At 46.4% G+C, this 21190-nt stretch overlaps 1 protein-coding gene across 2 annotated transcripts in view; it reads left to right on the forward strand.

Moving 5' to 3' along the window:
* TRAP1 (TNF receptor associated protein 1) overlaps nt 1–21190 on the forward strand; it is a 666365-nt gene that overhangs the window by 228046 nt on the left and 417129 nt on the right. For both annotated transcript variants that reach the window (XM_069646853.1, XM_069646854.1), the window contains 3 exons: nt 768–841; nt 1903–2058; nt 2428–2548. In XM_069646853.1, coding sequence (XP_069502954.1) covers nt 768–841; nt 1903–2058; nt 2428–2548 — 351 coding nt within the window. The remainder of the gene's footprint in view (nt 1–767; nt 842–1902; nt 2059–2427; nt 2549–21190) is intronic.

Consider the following 21190-nt stretch of genomic DNA (forward strand, 5'->3'; position numbering starts at 1 on the left):
AGATTCCAGAACTCTGGCCACCTTTCTTACTGCCTCTCGGTCAGCTCCAGCCCCAGAAATTGTTGAGATTTCTTCTTCGTAAGCACCCGCAGCAGGCATAATTTGGGTTACTTGGTCAGTTGGCACTACTTCACCCCTGCCAGATATTTAACTATTCTTCCTAATGGTTAATTTTACCTGGGCACTGGCACCAGATATGGTGGAAAAAAATAGCTATGGTATGAATCGCTTCATCCGTGGCGTCTGCTCTCATAAGCAGTGTTAATTTTATTCAGGAGTCTGACAATATGCCTTCGTGTCATACAGATCTTCGAAGTCTCATGGTTTTAGATGAACATGTCCTTTTTTTAAATTTCACAAACTCCTGTTCAGGAAGCTCAATTTTCTTCAAGAATTAAAGGTTGTACTTGGCCCAAACTCTGGCAGCATGACCGCCCAATGGTTCCATGCAGCCCCAAGTGCTTGGATTAAAAAAAGCCAACCCCCTCCCACTGATCACTGTTTTAGGTTGTCCTGATTGCACATGTTCACTCTTTAGGTAGCAGAGTCATAGTTAAGATTGAAATGATCAGAGATTCAGGCTTTTAGGCAGCAAATCCCTTTTTTAAAAGTGAGGTCAAAATCTCAAATGATAATGTTAAATTGCATAAATAATGATGTTGTTCGCCTTTCGCTGTCAACTATCTTACCAAAACAGTTTAATCTGATCACCTTATGGGGCTGAACACAGTACACATGACCTTCTCTTCATTTTACTTTCTCATCAGATGTGGTGACAAAATACAGCAATTTTATCAGCTTTCCTCTTTTCCTCAATGGGCGGCGAATAAACACCTTGCAGGTGAGGACTCTATTCCGATGGAGGAATACATTTTTCTGTGAAGAGTAATATTTGTGTTTATTGGTGATAGCAGATGGTGTTTTGAAAAAACGCACAGAACATAGAGCAAAGCATGACTGTAGTAATTCTATTGCTGGGTTCTTTACAATTTAAAAGACATGGGCATTAAGGGAAGATAAACCAATGAGAATAGTGTAGGGTATGCACATGATATACTGGTAGTGGTGGTGGGTGAATGAGTCCAGAGCCAGCCATGAGCTGTAAGGGGATATGGGTGAGAGGGATGGCAGTCACTCCAGTAAGGCCAGAGGGCGAAAGGGAGGGCAGTATGTAGAGCTCAGAACCACCCCATCTGTTAGGAGAGAGAGACCAGCCAATGGTGGGCTGTGGTTGGAAGGGACAGAGGAGCGCAGAACCAACCCAGGTGTGGATGATCATTGAAGTCGTCAACAACATAATTTAATTATATACTCCTACTTGGGTGTTCATGAAGTCCGAGACCAGAGCAGGGTACCATCTTGCAGGTTCCTCAGGCGTGGTGGGTGAGCCAGGCATACAGCCCATCCTGTTTCATCGTTATAAATGGTCATATGGCTGCCCAGATGATGGATGTCCTGGTCCAATAATAAATGCAGCCATAAATGCAGGCAGCAAAGTATCATAGTTGGCCTACTTCTTCCAGTTCTCTTCCTTCATCTGCTACTCTGGGTACTAAGTAGAGTTTGCTATCAGGGGTTGTTTCCATGATCTGGGCATAGACAGAGGCAATGGCCTGGAGTAACAGATGAAGTTTCAACAACAAGGTGAGGAAGTGCTACACTACCCTGGGGTCAGGGTCTTTGTTTGGCTCCTATCTCATCAATGTGTAAAGTTAATTTTTCTGTTTGAAAATGTTTATGCAATTCAGTAATGGTGACTCAGAGGCGTTATAAGGCTGGAAACCATAACGGTGCAGTAGTCAACAGTTACTTTGGCACATATAGATGTGCTTGAACAGAGGATTGGATGTGATGGAGTGGGTATCTGCCATGTTGATAGTAATGTATACAGTGTCTCTGCAGGCTCTTTGGATGATGGATAGTAAGGATATTGGTGAGTGGCAGCATGAGGAGTTTTATCGTTATATCGCTCAGGCCTATGACAAGCCACGTTATACCCTGCATTACAAGACTGATGCTCCACTCAACATCCGCAGCATCTTCTACGTCCCAGAGATGGTAAGAGCCTCTTAACCATAGGCATGCAATTGATTTATTTCAAGAGTATAAGATCTTGCTTATCAAAAATGCTTGTTTTCATGTCACTTTTAGTCCCCTCATGCATCAGTTTACAAACCTAATTTCAGTAATTTATTTTATTTTTCTTCTTTCCCCCGCTTCTCTTGCTTATACCAAAAACTTGTGATGATGATTACAATAATTAGGAAATATCCCACTGTAATGATTTGCTTTTGTAAGTGTGCAGATCACTTAGTGGGTGGGTGTATGTCTGCCTTTATGATCACTAGGTACATCCGTCAAGGGATTCCCTGTTTCCCCATACACCACTTCCATTAACTCACCTAGCCTTCTTATTCTTGTCGACAGAAGCCATCCATGTTTGATGTTAGCCGGGAGTTGGGCTCAAGCGTTGCTCTTTACAGTCGCAAGGTCCTCATCCAGACCAAGGCTACAGACATCTTACCCAAGTGGCTTCGCTTTCTAAGAGGTACATTGCAAGATATGCCGTAGCCTGTCATTGTCTTGCCGTTTGCTATGTATCTATCAATATAATTTTTATCATTCTCACTTGCACCCCCCGACACCCCCTCTGACAATAATTCATCCTACTGGACCCGGAAAATATGCTGATTGGATCCCCCAGGGGGAGCCCCCTTAGAGCCCCTATGGTTCCTCACTGTTAGACAGATTTCTCTTTCGGCAACTTTCCATCCATAGTTTCTATGGGCCCCAATCTTTTTGCATTGTTTTTTTAATCTGTTTTGACTTTTTGAGGAGAAGTAAAGCCTGTAGCTTACCTTCCCTGCCTTTTTGTTTATTTGTACTGGTGAAAATGATCAGTCCTTCAGACGATCAGTACTGGGAAACTGTTTCCCTTTTTGTCTTTTACTTTTTAAAAAACTTTTAACATTGCACACAGCAATTTACAATGCAGTGTAATGGGGATAATTTTGTATCACCCTAGCCTTTTACACATTTTGGTGACTGAAGACAAGCTGGTGGCAGCAATTACATTTTCCAATTTTTGTGTTATTTCTAGTGTGCACATTTGCATTTACTGAGTATGCCTACTGAAATGGCCACACCAGGAGATGTTTGCTTGTTCTTTGGCCATATTGAAGTTTGGACGACTTCTTCCCTTACCTATCGGCCCTACTATGGAACGCCTTGCCACCACCCCTGAGAGGAGAAGACTCTCTTAGCATTCCGCAAAGCCGTGAAAACATTACTCTTTGCATAAGCACAGACTAGTTCTGCCTCACAAACCCTTGAGCACCTGTCTTGCAATGTATTATGTGTCCATGTATCTCACAATCGTTTTTCATTTGAAATGTCTAACTGAATTACATGTATAAGTCTGCCCTGTAACCAAGCAACCCACAAGCAACAGTGCTGTGATGCCCTTGGGCTGTATGTGTGCTATATAAATGTAAAATAAATAAATAAAATAAATGTCTTGCCAGGTCAGGAAATCCAATATAAGGTAATGCACTTGCCCTGTAAAGTGTGCGTGTTTGTGTGTCCTGATTGGACAACTACTGGCTGTTTGAATGGTGCATAGCCTTAGCATTGGTGGGTTTGGACTTGCTTCCAGGGTAAAATTTGGATAAGAGGACTCCTCCTGCAGCCATTTCTTCGGATCAGGATTGGAGCCTATAATCCCTCGTAAAAGAACAGCTGACTGAAGATCTGAAAAAGACTCTGGAAGAGGCCCAGCATCCCTTCCTGCGTCTGGCCCTTTGAAGCCCTATTGTACTACCTGATCTGCGAAGGCTCTCTGCAGTGCTTCAACCCCTGGACCAACCAGTCTCAATGTGCTCTCGACAATCCAGCCGTCCTAAACCTTATGAAGTGTCCCTGGACCACCCAGTGGACTGTCCAGACCTCCATTGAGCAAACTCACTACAACCGTCGCTGTTCCACATTTGCAGCAGGAACTTTGATGGTCGCCAGTTTATGGTATAAGTCACCTTCCTGATAAATATTAGCATCACTGCTTCAAGGGATTCTGCTCTGGAAGGACTCCTTCTGTGTGTGGTTGCCGTTGCCGGAAAACACCTTCCTCTTGTCCTGTGTAGTTTCATGCAGACGTCCAAATTGATGCATTCTGCATTTCTCCATCACCAAAGGTTGCACTCTGCTCCTGCACCTGACCGGAAGAATCCTTGTACCAAGTCATCTGGGAAAATTGGAGTCAGGGAGCTAATTAAAATCAAAGCATTTGTCTCCCTCTGTTGTTCCTAGGTCTCTTTGTATCATTCCATTCCACTGCTTTTTGGTTGTCGCACCCAAAGAGTAAAACCTGAAACATGACACATTTTACTTACCCAGTAACTTTGTTGCATCTCTTCTTTTCAACAATCACCAACACAAGTACCATACCTGCATCAGATATATTCTGGTAAGAAACATTGTGACTTTTTTGAGCACAAGGCCCCACTCTTCTTGGGGGAATTGGACTTCTGAAGCTAGGTAATATTGCTTGTGACTTCCATCTTACTGGTCGTCTGGATTCCTAAACTCTGGCCTGGTGAACAGCGTGTAGGCGGCCAAACTATTTATAGTGAACAGGGACAACTCTGGAAGTTGTAGCCAAACCAATCAAGGTAGCATGGCGAGTGGCTAAGGCTAAGTCTCAAGAGTGAGTGAGTGTGGTAAGAGGTCCACAATGAGTCCAACAAAGTAAGCAATCAAGTATTACACTTGTACAGGTAAGTACAAAAACACTTAATTTATGGCCAAAGAACACACTATGAAAAAAATACTAACAGCAGGTAATAGTATAACACAATACTAAATAGTAAAATATATATATATATTTCTGTGGCTTGTGGATCTGCTTAGATAACATGCTATGCATAGGCCGACATCTAGTTGTAGTCGCAAAGTATTGTCATTTGTTTTCGAAACTCGAAAAGGGACGTTGACTGTGTGTTAGTAATACTATCCCTAGTATGACGTCTACTGTACCCATGGTCCTTCATGCGTCAATGTCACTCTGTTTTTTCCGCCACCGTAGTCGGGCGCTAGTTTGCAGAGTTCTTCTGGTTTACGCCTTTGATTTATAAAGTTTAATAATAGATTGTTTTACCTATCCTTTCGTTACAGCCACCCGCCACACCAAGAACATCTTTGGTGGATTTGGACTGACTAAAGTTCTCGATGGATGTTGACTGCGACCTACACAAGCCTCACCGGGCCTCGGGCCATTACAGTGGGGACAATGGGGGTGGAGGTCATACACTTCTTCGTCTTTAGAGAATGCCTAATCTGAACCCTTCTATTCTCTGCCGTCGCTGTGTTGCCTTTTCCACTAACTATGGAAAACACACCATTTAAATCCTGCCCATCTTGTAATAAGTACCACCCCTGGAAAGACACTCACAAAGTGTGCAATCGTTGCTTTCCAACGGATCCCCCTGAAAAAAACTGCAAATCCTGCAGACTCTTAAGACTTTAATGGACCGTCTAACCAATCGATGGCCCGCACACACAATGCAGGCCGAGGCCTCCATAGACGTGGCGGGGGAATCCAGCAATGCCAGAGTTGGCGTCCTAAGTGACACCGAGGGCGATCGGAATTCTGAATGATCCCATGTGCACCCCCAACTTCTTTAAGCAGGCCAGCTGTCCTGTTACAGAGAACACAGGCGGCAAAAGCACATACACCACAACACATTAAGGACATAGCCCACGGCTGAACGCCGACCTGATCATCGACCGTTCATGGCCATGCAGTGTCTAAGGAGAAGTCTTCCAAATCATCTCTGTCCTCTGTGCCATCCCGATCACATTTGCATGACAGGTCTCTGAAACAGGTGCCGAATAGGCACGTTTCAGACACCACACCTGAAAAGGCCTTAGAAGGGCATGCTTCGAAATTAAAACTTTCAATGCCCTGTTCCTGATCAATAAACACATCCCAGCCACGCTTCTAAGGTCCAAGAAGTCGAAATCATCCAAAATGTATACAGTTATACCATCTTGGCCCCCTCCATCACAGGATAGTGGCTATACTCCATCCAAAGACACCCTATAAGGGGCTCCAAGTCATAAATAACATACACCCCTTCAAGACACTCCTGTCCCTCCTGTATTCCCCATGTCCACTAATGGACCCCTGAAAGCTTCGTAGTGTGATGAGGAGAATATCCTGTTTCGTGGAATTTATGGACCGTCACCCTTAAGAGTTTTCAAGCCCTCACGGTTCTGCACAGATGGAAAGGGAAGCCAGGGACGAGCCACCTTCTAAGGTGCCTCAAATAGACACTTTCCAACCCAGCACCTCCACCCAAACTCGGGTTACCTCCCAGTTCCAAGATCCCTCTTAAGCTCTTTAAATTGTGGACCCCTCAGATTCTCAGGATCCTGGTTTCCAGGGCGACCAGTATAATCAGGACCAATATTCCGACAATGACGACTCAGATATTTACGTCATCCAGTACCCAGACCACCAGGATCAGCAAGTGGCTGACTCACCTATAGATAATCAACTCCAGTTCAACAAACTGATCCTCGAGAGACCCAACTCGACAAGGATTTTGTGAAGGGCATTCTCGGAGACAAGTCTGCTTCACAATTCAATCTTCTCCTTCAGTCGATACAAAGGAGTATCCAACCCCCTACTGACCCTCTGTATATCGGAGGTCAATTAAAACCTGACTCCCTGGTCATCGCCACCACCAAGAAGAGAGCGGGCTTGCACCTGGCCTCCGCTGAGGCTCCACCTGACAAGGAAAGGAAGAAAATGTATACCTTTGGCAGAAAAGTGGCATCCTCTGCTGCCTATGAAATCAGAATTGCCAATAATACCACTCTTCTGGCTAGCTATGGGTGCGATATGTGGGACTCATTAGAACAACAGATTAAAGCCGTCCCAGAGCCACATCTCAGCTATTAAAAACTGTTTCAGAGGACAATCAAGTGGCCAACTACATTAAAGAAATAATTTGGATGCCGCTGACAATGCAGGCTGTATCATAGCAGAAGACTCTTTAGTTATACGCCATGCCTGGTTAAGGCAGTCAGTCTTCAAGCTGGAAACGCAGGCCACATTGCTTAATATGCCCATTGTGCCAAATGCCTTGTCATTGGGACAACTCTCTAATAAACCTTTTGCCCATAGAGGGTCATTCAACACAAGAAGATTTTTCTGTGGACCGGGCTCTCAACGCTCCCCTAGCTGGGGTCAGGGAAACCAATCACCATTGTGGGGCAACTCAGAGGGAACGTCGTCCGGTGGTTTTCAAAGAGGCTACAAAATGTCCAGGAGAGGAAGGGCCTCCTCCACCAGAGGCTACACCGGCCCCAAACAATGACTCCCTGCTCCAGGTCCCCTCCCATGCTACTTCAGTAGGAGGTTGCATTTCTCAATTCACCCACACAGGAGAGGGGATCACTTTGGACAAGTGGGTGTTATAGAACCTCTGCAGAAACCACTCAACCACCGCCAAGACACAGAAAAATGACACCAGAAGAAAGGCTCATATTAGTGGAAGAAGGGAAAACCATGCTGGAAAAGGACACCATAGAAATAGTCTCAGCAAACCATGTAAACAAGGATATCTATTCAACGTACTCCCTTGTGCCAAAGAAGGATTTAACAATGCACCATGTACTAGTCCTGCCCCCAGCGAACACACATGTCAAGGCACAGAAATTTTGCATGACAACACTCCAGGAGGTAATTCCTCTATTAAAACGGGGGATTTCATGGTAACAGTGCATATGAAAGATGCACACTTTAATATTTCAATGCTCCCATTGCACAGAAAGGATCTTTGCTTCCAGATAGCAGGAAAACACTACCAATTCAATGAGCTCCCTTTCTGCATAGCTTCAGCTCTAAAAGTGTTCACAAAGGTACCAGCAGTGGCGCCACACCTTCGGAGAGAGTCAATCCCAGTGTACCCTTATATAACCGACTGGCTAGTAACGGGAGGGACTCCTCAAATATGGAAGTACAATACCCAAAGAACAATCAATCTGTTGTTCCAATTGGGATTCTCGATCAACTAGAAAAAATCAAGCCTCGTCCCCAGTCAAGTAAAACAATTCCTGGGAGAAATCATAAAAACTCAAGCGGAGTTAGTATTGCACTCAAACGAGAGAGTACAAAACATTCAAGTACCTCACCATCTAGCTGTTTGCCAGATAACAGTATGCAAGGCAATGCACCTGCTTGGGATGATGGCCTCATGCATCTATCTAGTTCCACATGTGTGACTGCATCCGATGCAGGAGTGGTTAGCAAAACAATGGTCTCGGGCAAGCGGTCAGTGGGACAACCTACTGGTTGTTTGGCTATCCCTACACACAAGCTCCTCGCTGGTGGTCAAATGACCACTTGCTAAAGGGAAAACCCTTTCGTAATCCACCATTTCAAGCGATTCTAACAGACGCCTCACTTTCAAGGCACTGCAAGCGTTTCAAAAGCATCTCGCAGGTCGAACAGTGCAAGTCCTCACAGACGGCACCACTGCCATGTTTTACCTAAACAAGCAGACAGGCATACACACTCTGTCCAAGCTATCCCAGAAAATGCGTAAGTAGGCACTCAAGCGGAACATGTTTCTAGTCTCTCAACACGTTCCAGGGGAACTCGGTGTTCTAGCAGACACTCTGAGCAGAAGCCCTCCGATTGGAACACAAGTAGCAAATCCACAAAGACATTGTAAACGAAATATTCTCCCTCTGGGGTCATCCAACTCTAGATTTATTCACAACAAGCCTAAACGCAAAATGGCCAGACTTTGCATCCGTGGTTGGATGAGTTGGTCAGGGAAATTTGCTTATGCTTTCCCACCGACATCACTCGTCAGCAGGATAGTGCACAAGATGCACCTGGACCAAGTCACTCGGATCCTAATCTCCCCTAGGTGGGCATGACGACCTTGGTTTCCACACCTATTCAAACTAGCCGGTCAAGTGGCACAGCGAGTAGAGCGCTCGCTTTGACACCCGTGCAGAGCCTGTTAACGCAGGTTCGAATCCCGGCGGGGCCAAACTCAGCCTTTCATCCTTCCGAGGTCGATAAATGAGCACCACACACCGTGGGTAATAATAAGCAGCGCTCGGATACCTGAGGGTTTGTAGCGCTATATAAAAGCCTAATTATTAGGAGTGTGCAAACCAATCAGACTTCTGTGCCCCTTCAACATGCTTTCCCAACACGAGGGGACAACACTCCACCCACACCCCATGAACTTGGCAGCTTGACTCCTAAAGTCATAGAATTTGGGCTCTCAAACCTTCCTCAAAGGTGTATGGATATCCTCAAGGAAGTACACAAACACAACACTAGGCACTGTTACTTTAACAAGTGGAAAAGGTTTGTCTGGTGCAGATCACAAAACCAAAATCCAATTCAATGTTCACCATCTAACATTCTCTACTATATGCTTTACTTACTAGACTCTGGTTTAGTATTTAATTCCATCACATTCCACCTAGCGGCTCTGTCCACTTAAAAATGCTTCCCAAAACGTGTCTTGGTGGAAGGTACCCGTTATCAAAGCAATAATGGAGGGAGTAAAGAGACTATACCCTCCAATGTCAAACCCATCACCAGGTTTGGACCTTAACATGGTACTCCCAAAGATCATGGGTCCGCCCTTTGAGCCAATGCTCAAGGCCAGCCTAAAACACCGAACTTACAAGACTACCTTTCTAGTAGCTATCCCCTTGAGAAGACGAGTCAGTGAGCTACAGGCACCATCAGTACAAGACCCTTTCATTGTCATCTACAAAGACAAGGTGGTTCTCGGAACACACCCTGGATTCTCACCTAAATCCATATCTAAGTTCCATGTAAACCAATCCATTGAACTATCTACTTTTTTTCCAAAGACCATCTAACTCTGCTGAAAGCCCCCATACTTTGGATGTAAGGAGATCGGTCTTGTACTACATGAATACAACTAAACCCCTAAGGAAAACAGACCAACTCTTTGTTTCCATATCACCTGGTAGGGCAGGAGAACATAATTCAAAGAATGCTATCTCCAGATGGATAGTCAAGTACATACAGCTTTGCTACTTACTATCAAATTAAACTCTACCTTTTACACATGGAGCATACTTTACCAGAGGTACAAGAGCTACTTTAGCATTTATTGCATATGTTCCCTTAGACGCAATTTGCAAAGCAGCTACTTGGAGCTCCATGCATACATTTGCTCAGCATTACTGGATTGACACACACTCGAAAGCAGACTCACAGGTGGGACAAGCAGTGTTAAAACATATATTTGCTGCTGCACCTTCTCACAACCCACCTCCTTCTCCAGGTACTACTTGCTGATCTATGCTTGGCATGTGATCTAAGCAGATCCACAAGCCTCAGAAGGCATAAATGACTCACCATAATCGTATTTCGAGGGGATTGGGTCCTCCGACGCCAGACTTCATTTAACCTTATGTCAGAAACAAAACAATCTGAGGGACCTCGACACGTGACGGACCATGGGTACAGTAGACGTCACACTAGGGATAGTATTACTAACATGCCCAGTTGGTGTCCCGTTTCGAGTTTCGAAAACAAATCATTTAATACTCTGCGACTATCACTAGATGTTGGCCTATGCATAGCATGTGAATCTAAGCAGATACAAGCATCAGAAATACAATTACAGTGAGTAATGTATGCCATATAAATATATTTGTTTTTTTATAAAGTGCGTCTGGTTAAATGAATCCTCCTTTTGAACTATGTAATCAAACATAAAATTGAATCATTGAAAGTGTCATTACATTATACATATATACATTGTTACACATCATTCACAAAGAAGACAATCATACACTTTAAATTTTAAAACTAGGCAAAAATCAGCTTTTGGTTAATGTTAATAGTCTATTTACAAAATCACATTAAAATGTATAGAAATTGAGAACATACATTTTACTTTAAAATCAGTGAATTTGTTAGTAACTGTTGGAACCGTTTTTCTAAAGTCCTACCAAGACCTCGCAAAAACCATACATCTGAGGCAGTACATGAGCTCCACTCTTAGTATAAGGCTGTACCGCCTGAGAATGAGATAGCATGGACAGAGCAGCCACGCTTATCTTAGGAGGGAGAGATGGCTGTAGCTTGGTACAAAGAAATTGTAGCATACATATGGTCCAAACAAAAACTATGTATTGTAACAATACAAGTGTTATTTAAATACAAGTAGGCCAACATGAATCTTGGGTAAATAAGTACAATCACATTATCAACATAATTCTAAAAAAACAACTTACTACTTAAGGGATACAACCCAAAGTATTACATTATTAAGAATAGCAATCAGCAGTTCAAGGCGAGTCAGACCTATAACACACTAACACATTCAGAATGTGGTTACATATACTTTTTGAATACAATCAGTAATTCAAGGGTAGTAGACCATGTCAGTCATGGAGTGACAATGAGTTAAGAAATCACTTAGTAAACCAACCCTGTTAGTGGAACACAAATTCATGTAACAGTATGAACCGATAACTATATTTAGGATAACCCTCTGTTCTACCAAGTGAGTATAACCTAATGTTATAACAGACTATTACAGTTGCTTTTCAGATCAGCGGAACACAGACTTAGGTAAGCAATACATCTTTAACTTATTTTAGGATGGCCCAAGGCAGACCCAGGTTACTAAAACCCACAATACACTTATTAAGAATTGCACACAGCTATTCAAGGTAAGTAAAACCCAAGGCAGACTTATTCTAGACAGGCTATGCAGCAGGTCAGGGGAAGTAAGACCCAGATTGTAAATGTATACACCCATATTCTAAAAAGAAATGGGTGAAGCCAACAGCATCACTTTTGGGAAGGGGGGGAAACCAACTCACAGGTGAGTAAAATAACCTTATGTATGATGTACACTTTTAAGAAGGGGAAAAACACATTCAAAGTAAGAACTTTTATAACTGCTCATATTTCAGAGGGACCGTTACCAAACCAACTCTTTCACAAATAATTTACTTTTTAACACGTGTTATACTTTTCAAGACAGAATCTTTTTCTTATCCAGTCCTTCCCTAGTCTATTGCACAAGTTCTCTGAGGCAGAAGAGAGACCCTAGTGATATAGGTGATGGCTGTAGGCAGGTTTAGATAGGGTTCAGTTGTAGGAAAAGTCAGAGTTCCTGAGGAAGTCTCTACAAAACAAGTAAATAGTTCACTTTAGAGTTAGTTATGGTTCAGGGACTTCAGAGAAGACAACCTAGGTATTCCAGCAATGTGCATGGGTGAACTGAATGAGAGGACTCCCAATCACATGAATCTCCCCAAAAGCTTCACAGGAATCACAAAAGGCTTAATATAAGTAATACCCCAGCCAACACAGTACCTCGGCACAGAAGAAGAATTTGCAGATTGATGTCTACAAGATCTGCAGCCAAAAATCCAGTCCATGAATTCCTTGTTGTGAAGACTGAAGACAGGACACTGGAAGGGAATTTTCAGCAGGGATCAACGGGGTGGACTCCAGGGAAAGGTTTCTTCACAGCTGGAAGTGGTTCTGTGGTTTTAGCGCCCTTTTCAGGAGTCAGGAGAAGACTGAATATTGCTGGTTGGATTCCCGCTGCTAATCTGTGCCAGCACTCTGGTGAGGGGACTTCAAGGATTCAAATAAAGGCTCTGGTGGTCAAGAAGGATGCCGGCAAAGGTTCAGCGTGATTAGGAAGACCATGCACAGCGCAATTGCTTGAGGTCCGAGGATATTTTGGTATTGCAGCCCAGCAAGGTTCGCAGCACGCCGTTGTATGGCTCAAAACGCAGATCTTTTTGACACTAGTGGATCTCTCCAGCCTCTGGGCGGAAGTCGTCACGTTTGGGACACCAAGGTCGATTGAAAGGAAGGGTTACAGCAGGGTCCGGTTACACAGCAGGCTCTCCGGTCGCAGCAAATTGCTACAGATGTCTTTTCTTCTTCCTCTTTGGTTTCAGCTCGAGTGGTCAACTTGTCAGCAGCTTCCAGGTTCAGATTTTTTAATAGGAACTGCAGCACAACCTCTGCCTTCTCTCCCTGCATTTTGCTGCAAGGGGTGGTCTGGCTGTCAAATCGGGACAGACGGCCCCCCACTGGGAGTGGGTTCCTTTCAATCAAGGTGAAAGACAAAGGGCTGCAGAGTTTTGGACTCGTCACTCGCTTCCTGCCTTTTGAGACACTCTGGAGCCTGGTTGGGGAATCCAAAGAATTCCTGCCAAAGACTAAACGTCCACTGAGGTTGTTCCCGTCTAGAACGGCAGGGGAAGACCTCCGAAACAGCAAGCATGCAAGAAATGACATTACCAAGGCTGAATTAACAAAGTCATAAAGGTGAAACAACTGCCACCGGCCATTTATGTAAACTCGCAATTGTAACAAAATGTTACCAGGTAAGTAAGAAAGGGAATACATTTTCTCCAGCAACGGGGTCTGGCATCGATTTCACATGCTCATGAATATTTCCCATTGTCGGGCCGGGAATCCTCGGTAAAAAAATTTCACTTTCACTTACAAACTGTATTTCTCCTCTAAACCAATCACTGTTCTCTGGGTTATACTGCCCCATCGATGACCGTCCTCTCCCTAAACCCTTTTTCCAGCAGCCATCTTCAGATTTTTACAGCACGTTGCAGTGTTGGGAGTCCTCGAGTTTTGCTCTGTGAGCTATGTTTTTTTTCTCATTTTTTGACAGAAAATTGTTCTATTTTTGTTCTAAAAAGAGCCTGTGTGCTCTTTTCGCCAACTGCTGACAGCGTGGCTCCGTTGTCAGTGAACTTCAGCACCCCTCAAGGGCAAAGATCATTGAAGTTTCCAGAAGGCCATCGGGCCTACTTCGCGCCCTCCGACCATGATAGAGGCGAAGAATGAAAGAAGATCCCTCTTCAGGCCCTGCTCCAAGTGCGGGCAATGGAACGTGTTTGTGGAGGGCAAACGCCTCCAATGCTTCTACTGTCTTCATCCAGACCACAAGGAAGGAGAATGCGAGATCTGCCTTGGCTTTTCCAAGAAGATGACAAAGGATAGATGCAGAAGACTGGCGGCGTGGCTGAACGCCAAGGCCTCTGATCAGGGTCATGCATCAGCCAGGATGGGCCGGTCTGAGGAGCGGTCTTCTAAGTCCTTTGAGGGCACCTCATCCGTGGGTGCCCATGACAAGGCCAAGCACTGGAAGTCTGGTTCTATCAGGGTCACGGCACAAGCGGGTCCCGCGATGGGCAGGGCACGATCGACCTCACCAACTGCTTCAATTGCCAGCCAGCGATCAAGCTCCTCCTCGAAAACTAAGTCGTCCAACCCAGCTAAGGTGCGGCAGAAGCCAGAGAAGCCGGGATGGAGAAGACAGCCTAACTGCCCAAGAAGGCCCTGTTAGGCAAGATTCTATGTAGTAGCCCTGTGCAGACTACACCAGTCTTGTCCTCTTGGTAATAGGTAACCCCACCTACTACACAACTTGGTAGAGTGACTGAGCAGCCAGACTTATCTCAAGAGGGGTAAATATGAGCTGTAGAGATGTCACACTGAGATTCACAATTACAATGATTCAAATAACACTTATGCTCAAGGTTTTCTAGTAATACAATTATCTATTTTACGGTCAGTTTTAAATAGGCCTTCTTTAGAGAGTACAATATGCAACAATAAAAATACATTTCTTAACACTTCCTCTGATTTAAGATAAGCAAGTAGATGTCCTTTTGGGATGTCACACACATACACACACGTTCTACACTCTGAGGTGACTTCAGTTACTAGGACACTGTGGACATTGATATATCACTTTTTTCACTTACTGCAATGCTGAGGTTGTGGAAAAGGTTAGGGGAGAAAAAAGGTTAACAGGTTCTCAGAGCATGTGAATACTTTTCAATCTCCCAATGAAGTCTAGGTTAGACCTTTCCCAGCAATACAAGTTAAACGTATGCACCACGTATGAGGGACAGTTAAAACTAAAGTCAATGCCAGAAGAGTCTGCAGGGAGCCAGGAATGCCAAAGTCAATTTGAACAATGTCTATGGAGCTGAGGCACTTCTTTAGATAAGTCTTACACAATGTTTTAATAGTTTGTAGAAAAGAATCACTGTTGGGCCACAAGCTGTTAGGCTTGTGAAGGGCAGGGCTGCAAGCAACTCTGCAGAACAAGCAGCTACTGCAAGTCTCCATTGAGAACAAGCAAGCTACAGACCAAAGAGGTAAGTACTCCTTAGTCAAGACAGTACCTTAGATTGGAAGAAGAGGATCCAGCTGGCTTCTGTTCTGGTTGCAGTCTTGCAGATCGTGGGTTCCTGGGCCTCACTCGTGGGGACATGAGGGAGGATGTCTGGAGGACTCCTGCACTGCAGTTCATAGGTCGTCGGCAGCTATGGGTTCTTTCCAATTCAGCGGCTCTTCGCGGTTTCAGCTACCAGTTAATAGCACCACAGCAGTTCTTGGACACTTGATGGGCTCCCCTTGCTTCTGGGGTCCAGCGGTCTGTTGAGGTGGCTCAGGCTTGGGTCATCCTGCTTCAGGAGGGTCCTCGGAATCTTCCTGGAGCTCGGGTATGGCTTAAAGATGATGCACTCAATTCTGGTTTTCCTGACCACTGGCACTCGGTTCCAGCAGCAGCTAAGAAGTACACCCAGCTGGGAGAGGTTTTCCAGCAGAGTTAGTCTTGGGGTCAGTTGGTCCCACCAACTGAAGGGAAGAAGTCGTTGGTACTGGGCTTCTCTAGTCGATAGGAAATTGGAGCTTCAGCATTGCAGCAGGGCTTCACTGTGCAGTTCAACGGTCCAGAAGGGTACAGCAAGCTTCTCTTCCAGTTTCCTTCTTCTGATGTTTAGTCCAGTGGTCGACTCTGTCTTTGGTTCAAGACACCTCGCTTTTTATGCAGGTTTCTCCCATTCATGCACAGCCTAGCTGTGTCACACACAGCAGGGTGGTTGTCCTCCAATGACAGCTAGCCAGCCAATCAGCACTGGGTGCATTCAGGTAACCAAGGAGACCAAAGACAGGGAGTTCCCGGCACCTCCCTCACTTCCTGCCCTGCCAGACAAACTGGAGCCAGAGGCGGGTTTCAGCACTGAAGCCCGCCAAAGTCAAAATGAACAAAAGGGTCAAACCTAGCTTGGCGCAATGAGTAAAACCCAAGTAAGACCTCACAAGCAAGAAATGGCGGAAAAAGGCGACCAGGGCTTTTTTGACAAAATGGGCACCCATGGGCGCAATACTGCAGCTGAGGATTCAACCTGCGGTAAAAACGCACAATGGTAGGAAAACTAAATCGCTGCCACCAGCCATTAATTGTAGTGAGGGTGACATAAAAAATGTTACATGAGTAAGTAGGAAAAGGGGCTACTAAGTAACCCCCAGCACTCCACATAAGGTGTGGTGTGCTGGACCTACATATGAAGACAGGTAATAAGTCAATTTCACTTTACTACTCTTGGGAACAGTAGTTTACTCAAGATAAGCTATTTAAACCTTTATGAGAGATCCAAAGTACTTCTCTGTGACACTGCAGTGAAGGCGGTGTGTGTCACAATACAAAAGGTGATGCTTATCTAGTTTGTCAGGCTTCAAAATCAAGGAAACGCAGAGTCCAAATCAGATCAAGAATACATGAGTGAGAAAAAGGTCTCACTCAATCTAGGATAAAAATTAAAATTCCTAAAGTCCAGAAAAAGAACTGGGGGTCTCTAATGTTGAAGGGAATTATCACAAAAATAAAAATTCTCCCTAACAGGCCCAAGCGGCTCAGGAGAAGTCTTTGTCGACGATGGAGCTGGTGGTGGCTGCTTTCACGAAGGTGAATGAGGCTGACCCTGTAAAGGTAACCCCCACAGCGCAGAAGGTATCCCTGCCTCGGAGGCGAGAAACCTCTGCATTGACTTTGGCGAAGTCTGCTGGCACGTCGGAGAAGAGGATGCCGTCTCTGAGCCCGGCTCTGACCCCTCAGGGTGGAAAAAAAGGGGGGGGGGGAGAGTCCCGGACCAGCCCCAGGCCGTGTCCCAGGCCATGGAAGTTTCGTCCACAGACGATGAGGACCTGGAGTCCTTGCACACTGTCCACAAGGACGTGGAGGACGACGACGACAGCAACGACTAAGGCGCAGGGCCTAGTGTTCTGATCATGCCAGCTCAGCCGAGGGATGTATCTCTGGACATCCTGTCAACCCTCCACACTTTGTCGTCTGAGATTCAGAAGAGGATGCCGCAGGCCCTGGTTCCTATGGCCCCCCAGGTCCCTAATTAACCTACGGCAAAGAGGCAGCATCATTCGTTGCCCCCCTTTCAGCGTCCACATCCACGCCGGGCACCCTCCCCGCGGTGGACACAGACGGATACAGCGACGACTGACGACAAGATCATTGACAGAGGGCGGCGGTTTTCTGCAGCAGACGGCGTCCCCACCGGATGAGGTGGGGTCGTTCAATTCCATGGTCGCCAAAGCCTCTCAGCTTTTCCAGCTTGTGCCAGAGGAAACCAAGAAGGAGGGTTTCCTGTACCAGAGACGCAAGGCCAAGTTGAAGACCATCATGGCGGTGCCCCTTCTGGACGATGTGTGAGCGGAGGGCCTGGCCCTCTTGAGGAACCTTTGCACGGCTCCGGCCAAGCAGGATAGGCTGGAGAAGATGTACCGGGTGCCAGAATCCTCACCCAAGTGCCAGAGGTCGCAACCATTGCTTAATTCAGTGGTTTCGGCAGCCGGGAGGAAACTGACGGCTAACCCATCCTCGTCCTCTTCAGTACCTCCGGACAGCGAGGGGAAGAAGATGGACGACATGGGAAGGAAGGTCATTTACACCGTGAGGATCGCCATTGCGGCCAACGCAATGGCGATCCTAGCCAGGTACGTCAGGGAGCTGTGGTACAAGCTGCGTCCAATTCTGGAGTTCCTCCCTGTCAACAAGAGGATGGAGGCCATGGCTCTCTTCCAGGATTGAGAGGTAGCGTCGGATCACGCCATCACGGTGGCATTGGACATTGCTGACAGAGGGTTCCGGCAGATGGGGAACAGTGTCTGCCTTCGTCGTCAGGGTTGGTTGAAGGCCACACATTTTTGCCCGGAGGTCCAAGCGAGGGTCTTGCATGCCTTTCAACAGAGGTAACGTTTTTGGGAAAGTAGTCGACGAGTCCCTGCAGGCCATCAAGGCAGATACAGAGACAACCTGTTTCCTGGGCATGCTCCAGCAGCACCGCTCTTCCTTTCGCTCCTCCAGAGGAAAGTCAAGCAGGTTTTTAAAAGGTTTTTTCTCGTCATACTGCCCACCTTCAAGATACACGACTCGGGACGCCTACAGAGGCTGTTCACAGGCCTACGGTGGAGGAGGCCAGCACCGCTGTCGCCTGCAAGACAGAATACCGGCGCCAAAGCAGTCTTGAACCAGCCAAGACGTCGGGCCCCTACCCGTGCACTCTGGTGGGAGGCCGGCTGACTGGATTCGTCAGCGATTGTAAAAAGATCACTGACAGATGGGCGCTGGACGCTCTCGCCCAAGGACATAATCTGGAGTTTCAGCACAGGTGTCCGCGGTTACCTCCGCTGGTCCGGCAGGAGCAGCACATCCCTCAGCCCTTGGAGGAGGTAGGGGCCATGCTACAAAATGGGGCGCTAGAGCTGGTTCCTCGATGGCTCCGGAGTATATTCCAGATACTTGTTAGTCAAAAGGACCAGAAGCTCGAGGCCCATTCTGGACTTGCGACGTCTGAACTAGTACCTCAAGTCCCAAAAATTATGAATGGCCACGTTGCAACACGTGCTCGGCCAACTGGAAAAGGAGACTTTTTTTTTATTTTTATAAATCAGTTTATTATTTTGCAATAAAAGATACATAAGAAAACAGAACGAAACAAAGGTTGCATAGCTTAGGTACAGCAAGACAGTACAAAGAATACATGGGTGACTCGAGTTAGCAAGGGTATGAGTGCATCAGGTTACTGCTCGTTCAGTATGTAGCGGACTCGGCCCCCACTCCGGGACATTCCAGTGTTTATTGCTCACACGGTTCCTGTCCATTGCCCCTAGACCTTCTGAAACTTCCCAGGGCATCCCCTGGTATTATAAATACGCTTCTAGGAACGCACATCTGTCAACTTCATGACCCAATGGCTGAGGCTCGGTCTGTCTGCAGAACCCCACGCTGCGGCCGTGAGCCTCTTTCCCAGTCCCAATGCCACTGCCAGGAATGTCTTTTCAAGTTTGGTGAAGTCCATTTCCCCCCAGATTCCCAGTGTACTAGCTTCGGGTCTTGCGAAACTGAGGACTCCAGTAGACCAGAGATCTTGCAGATGTATCACCGCGCCATACCATGTGGAAGTAGGTACCTTCTAACCTTCCGCATCTCAGGCTGTTTCTGTTGTCTGCTACCCCCCACCTTGCCATCGCCGCGCTGGATAAATAGGCCTGATGCAGTATTTTATATTGTATTAAACCACCTGGTGTCTATTCATATGTCTCGTGGGAACATTGGTGCTTCTACCCATTCCTCCGACTCCAATGGGCCCATCTCCCTCTCACATTTTTCTCTGAGCTGGGACAGCTCCCGGGCCACAAAAGCCGCGAGTACCTGGTACAGTGTGGATGTAACCTTCGTCAGGATTCTGGCATGGAGAATGTTGGCTTCTAATGTGGAGCATTTTGGGACCTCTGCTAACGCAGTGAACGCTGATGGCATGTGTAAGTTGCAGGTGTCCATAGTAGTCCCTAGTGGGCAGCGCAAACTTTTACTGCATAGCCCCAAATGCCAGAAGGCGTCCGTCATGTACCACATTCGCAAGGGTGTGAATCCCATGCTCCTCCCAGGTCACAAAGTGACCCATTGTTAGGACTAGGAATATGCATGTTGTTCCATAAGGGTTGGTCCAGTGTTGGTCTCCCACACTATCCAATGTGGTGATGAGCGTCTATCCAGGTTTGGCGGATGTGTTGCGTCATCCCAGACATATCCGCAGTCACCCGATCTTCTCTATATAGTACTTGCAGGGGTATATTTGCTCCCATATTCCTGGTCTCTCCCCCTATATGTGGGGGCCCAGGGTCACCATGAAGCCAGTCGTTCACCACTCCCAGTTGTGTTGCCCAGTAGTAGGTGCCTCTGCATGGTAGACCTATTACCCCTTCCCAGACTGAGTGTTGCAGGGTTTTGAGGGCTATGCAGGGTTGTTTCCCACCCCATAGAAGCACCCGGAGGATGCTATCCACAGATGTAAAGATAGTTTTGGGAATGGGGAGCGGGGCATTCTGAAGGACGTATAAGAATCTGAGGCGTGTTTTACCCAGTGGAATCTTGGGAGCATTTTAACCAGTGGACCACGTTAGTTGCGAATCTGTCTATCACGGGTTGTAGGTTGAGATGTAGGAAGTCATCAGAATTAAGGCTTACACAGATACTCAGATATTCAAAGCTACGGACCGAGACTGAGTATGGGCAGTGCCTTGGGATTGCCTAGTCTCCACCCTGAAGGGGGAAAGGACTGTTTTCTGTTTGTTCACACTAAGTCCACCGAACTTCTGGTATTCCGTAAGGGTACGCAACACCACCGGGCATGAGGTCTTCGGGTTGCTCATATAGATAAGTAGATCTGCATAGAGTGATACCCGGTCTTCCCCTCCCCATAGCAACGCAAAACCTGTCCATTCTCCTGTTGTCCAGAGCTTGATCGCGAGCGGCTCTATGGCTAGTGTAAATAACTGGGGAGAAGAGGCAGCCTTGCCTGGTTCCCTGCCCCAGTGTGAAAGCCCTGGAAGATGCCCCATTTACCTGTACCACTGCCTACGGGGAGTCGTACAGTAGCCTGACCCAAGACATGAAGCTTTTCCCACATCCCATACGGTCCATAATGTCCCATAAGGCTGCCCATCCCACCGAATCCAAAGCTATCACAAAGCCTACGGCCAAGAGTGCAGGTGGGTCTGTTATCGCCGGGACCTGATCTATGGCAAATTGTACCCTACTTAAGTTCATCCGGGTGGATCTAGATGCCATAAATCCACCTTGGTCAAATCCACATTGGTCTGGGTGTACAAGGGAGTGTATAACTACTAGCAATCTGTTGGCTAAAACCTACGCCAGGACCGTGGTTTCCCTATTAATAGCGATATTGGCCTGTAGGAGGTGCAGAGTTTAGGCGGTTTCCCAGGTTTAGGGATCACCAAAATGCATGCCTTCCT

The sequence above is a fragment of the Ambystoma mexicanum genome, chromosome 2q (genome assembly GCF_040938575.1).
Source record: "Ambystoma mexicanum isolate Mex_15411 chromosome 2q, UKY_AmexF1_1, whole genome shotgun sequence".
Taxonomy (NCBI): Eukaryota; Metazoa; Chordata; class Amphibia; order Caudata; family Ambystomatidae; genus Ambystoma; species Ambystoma mexicanum.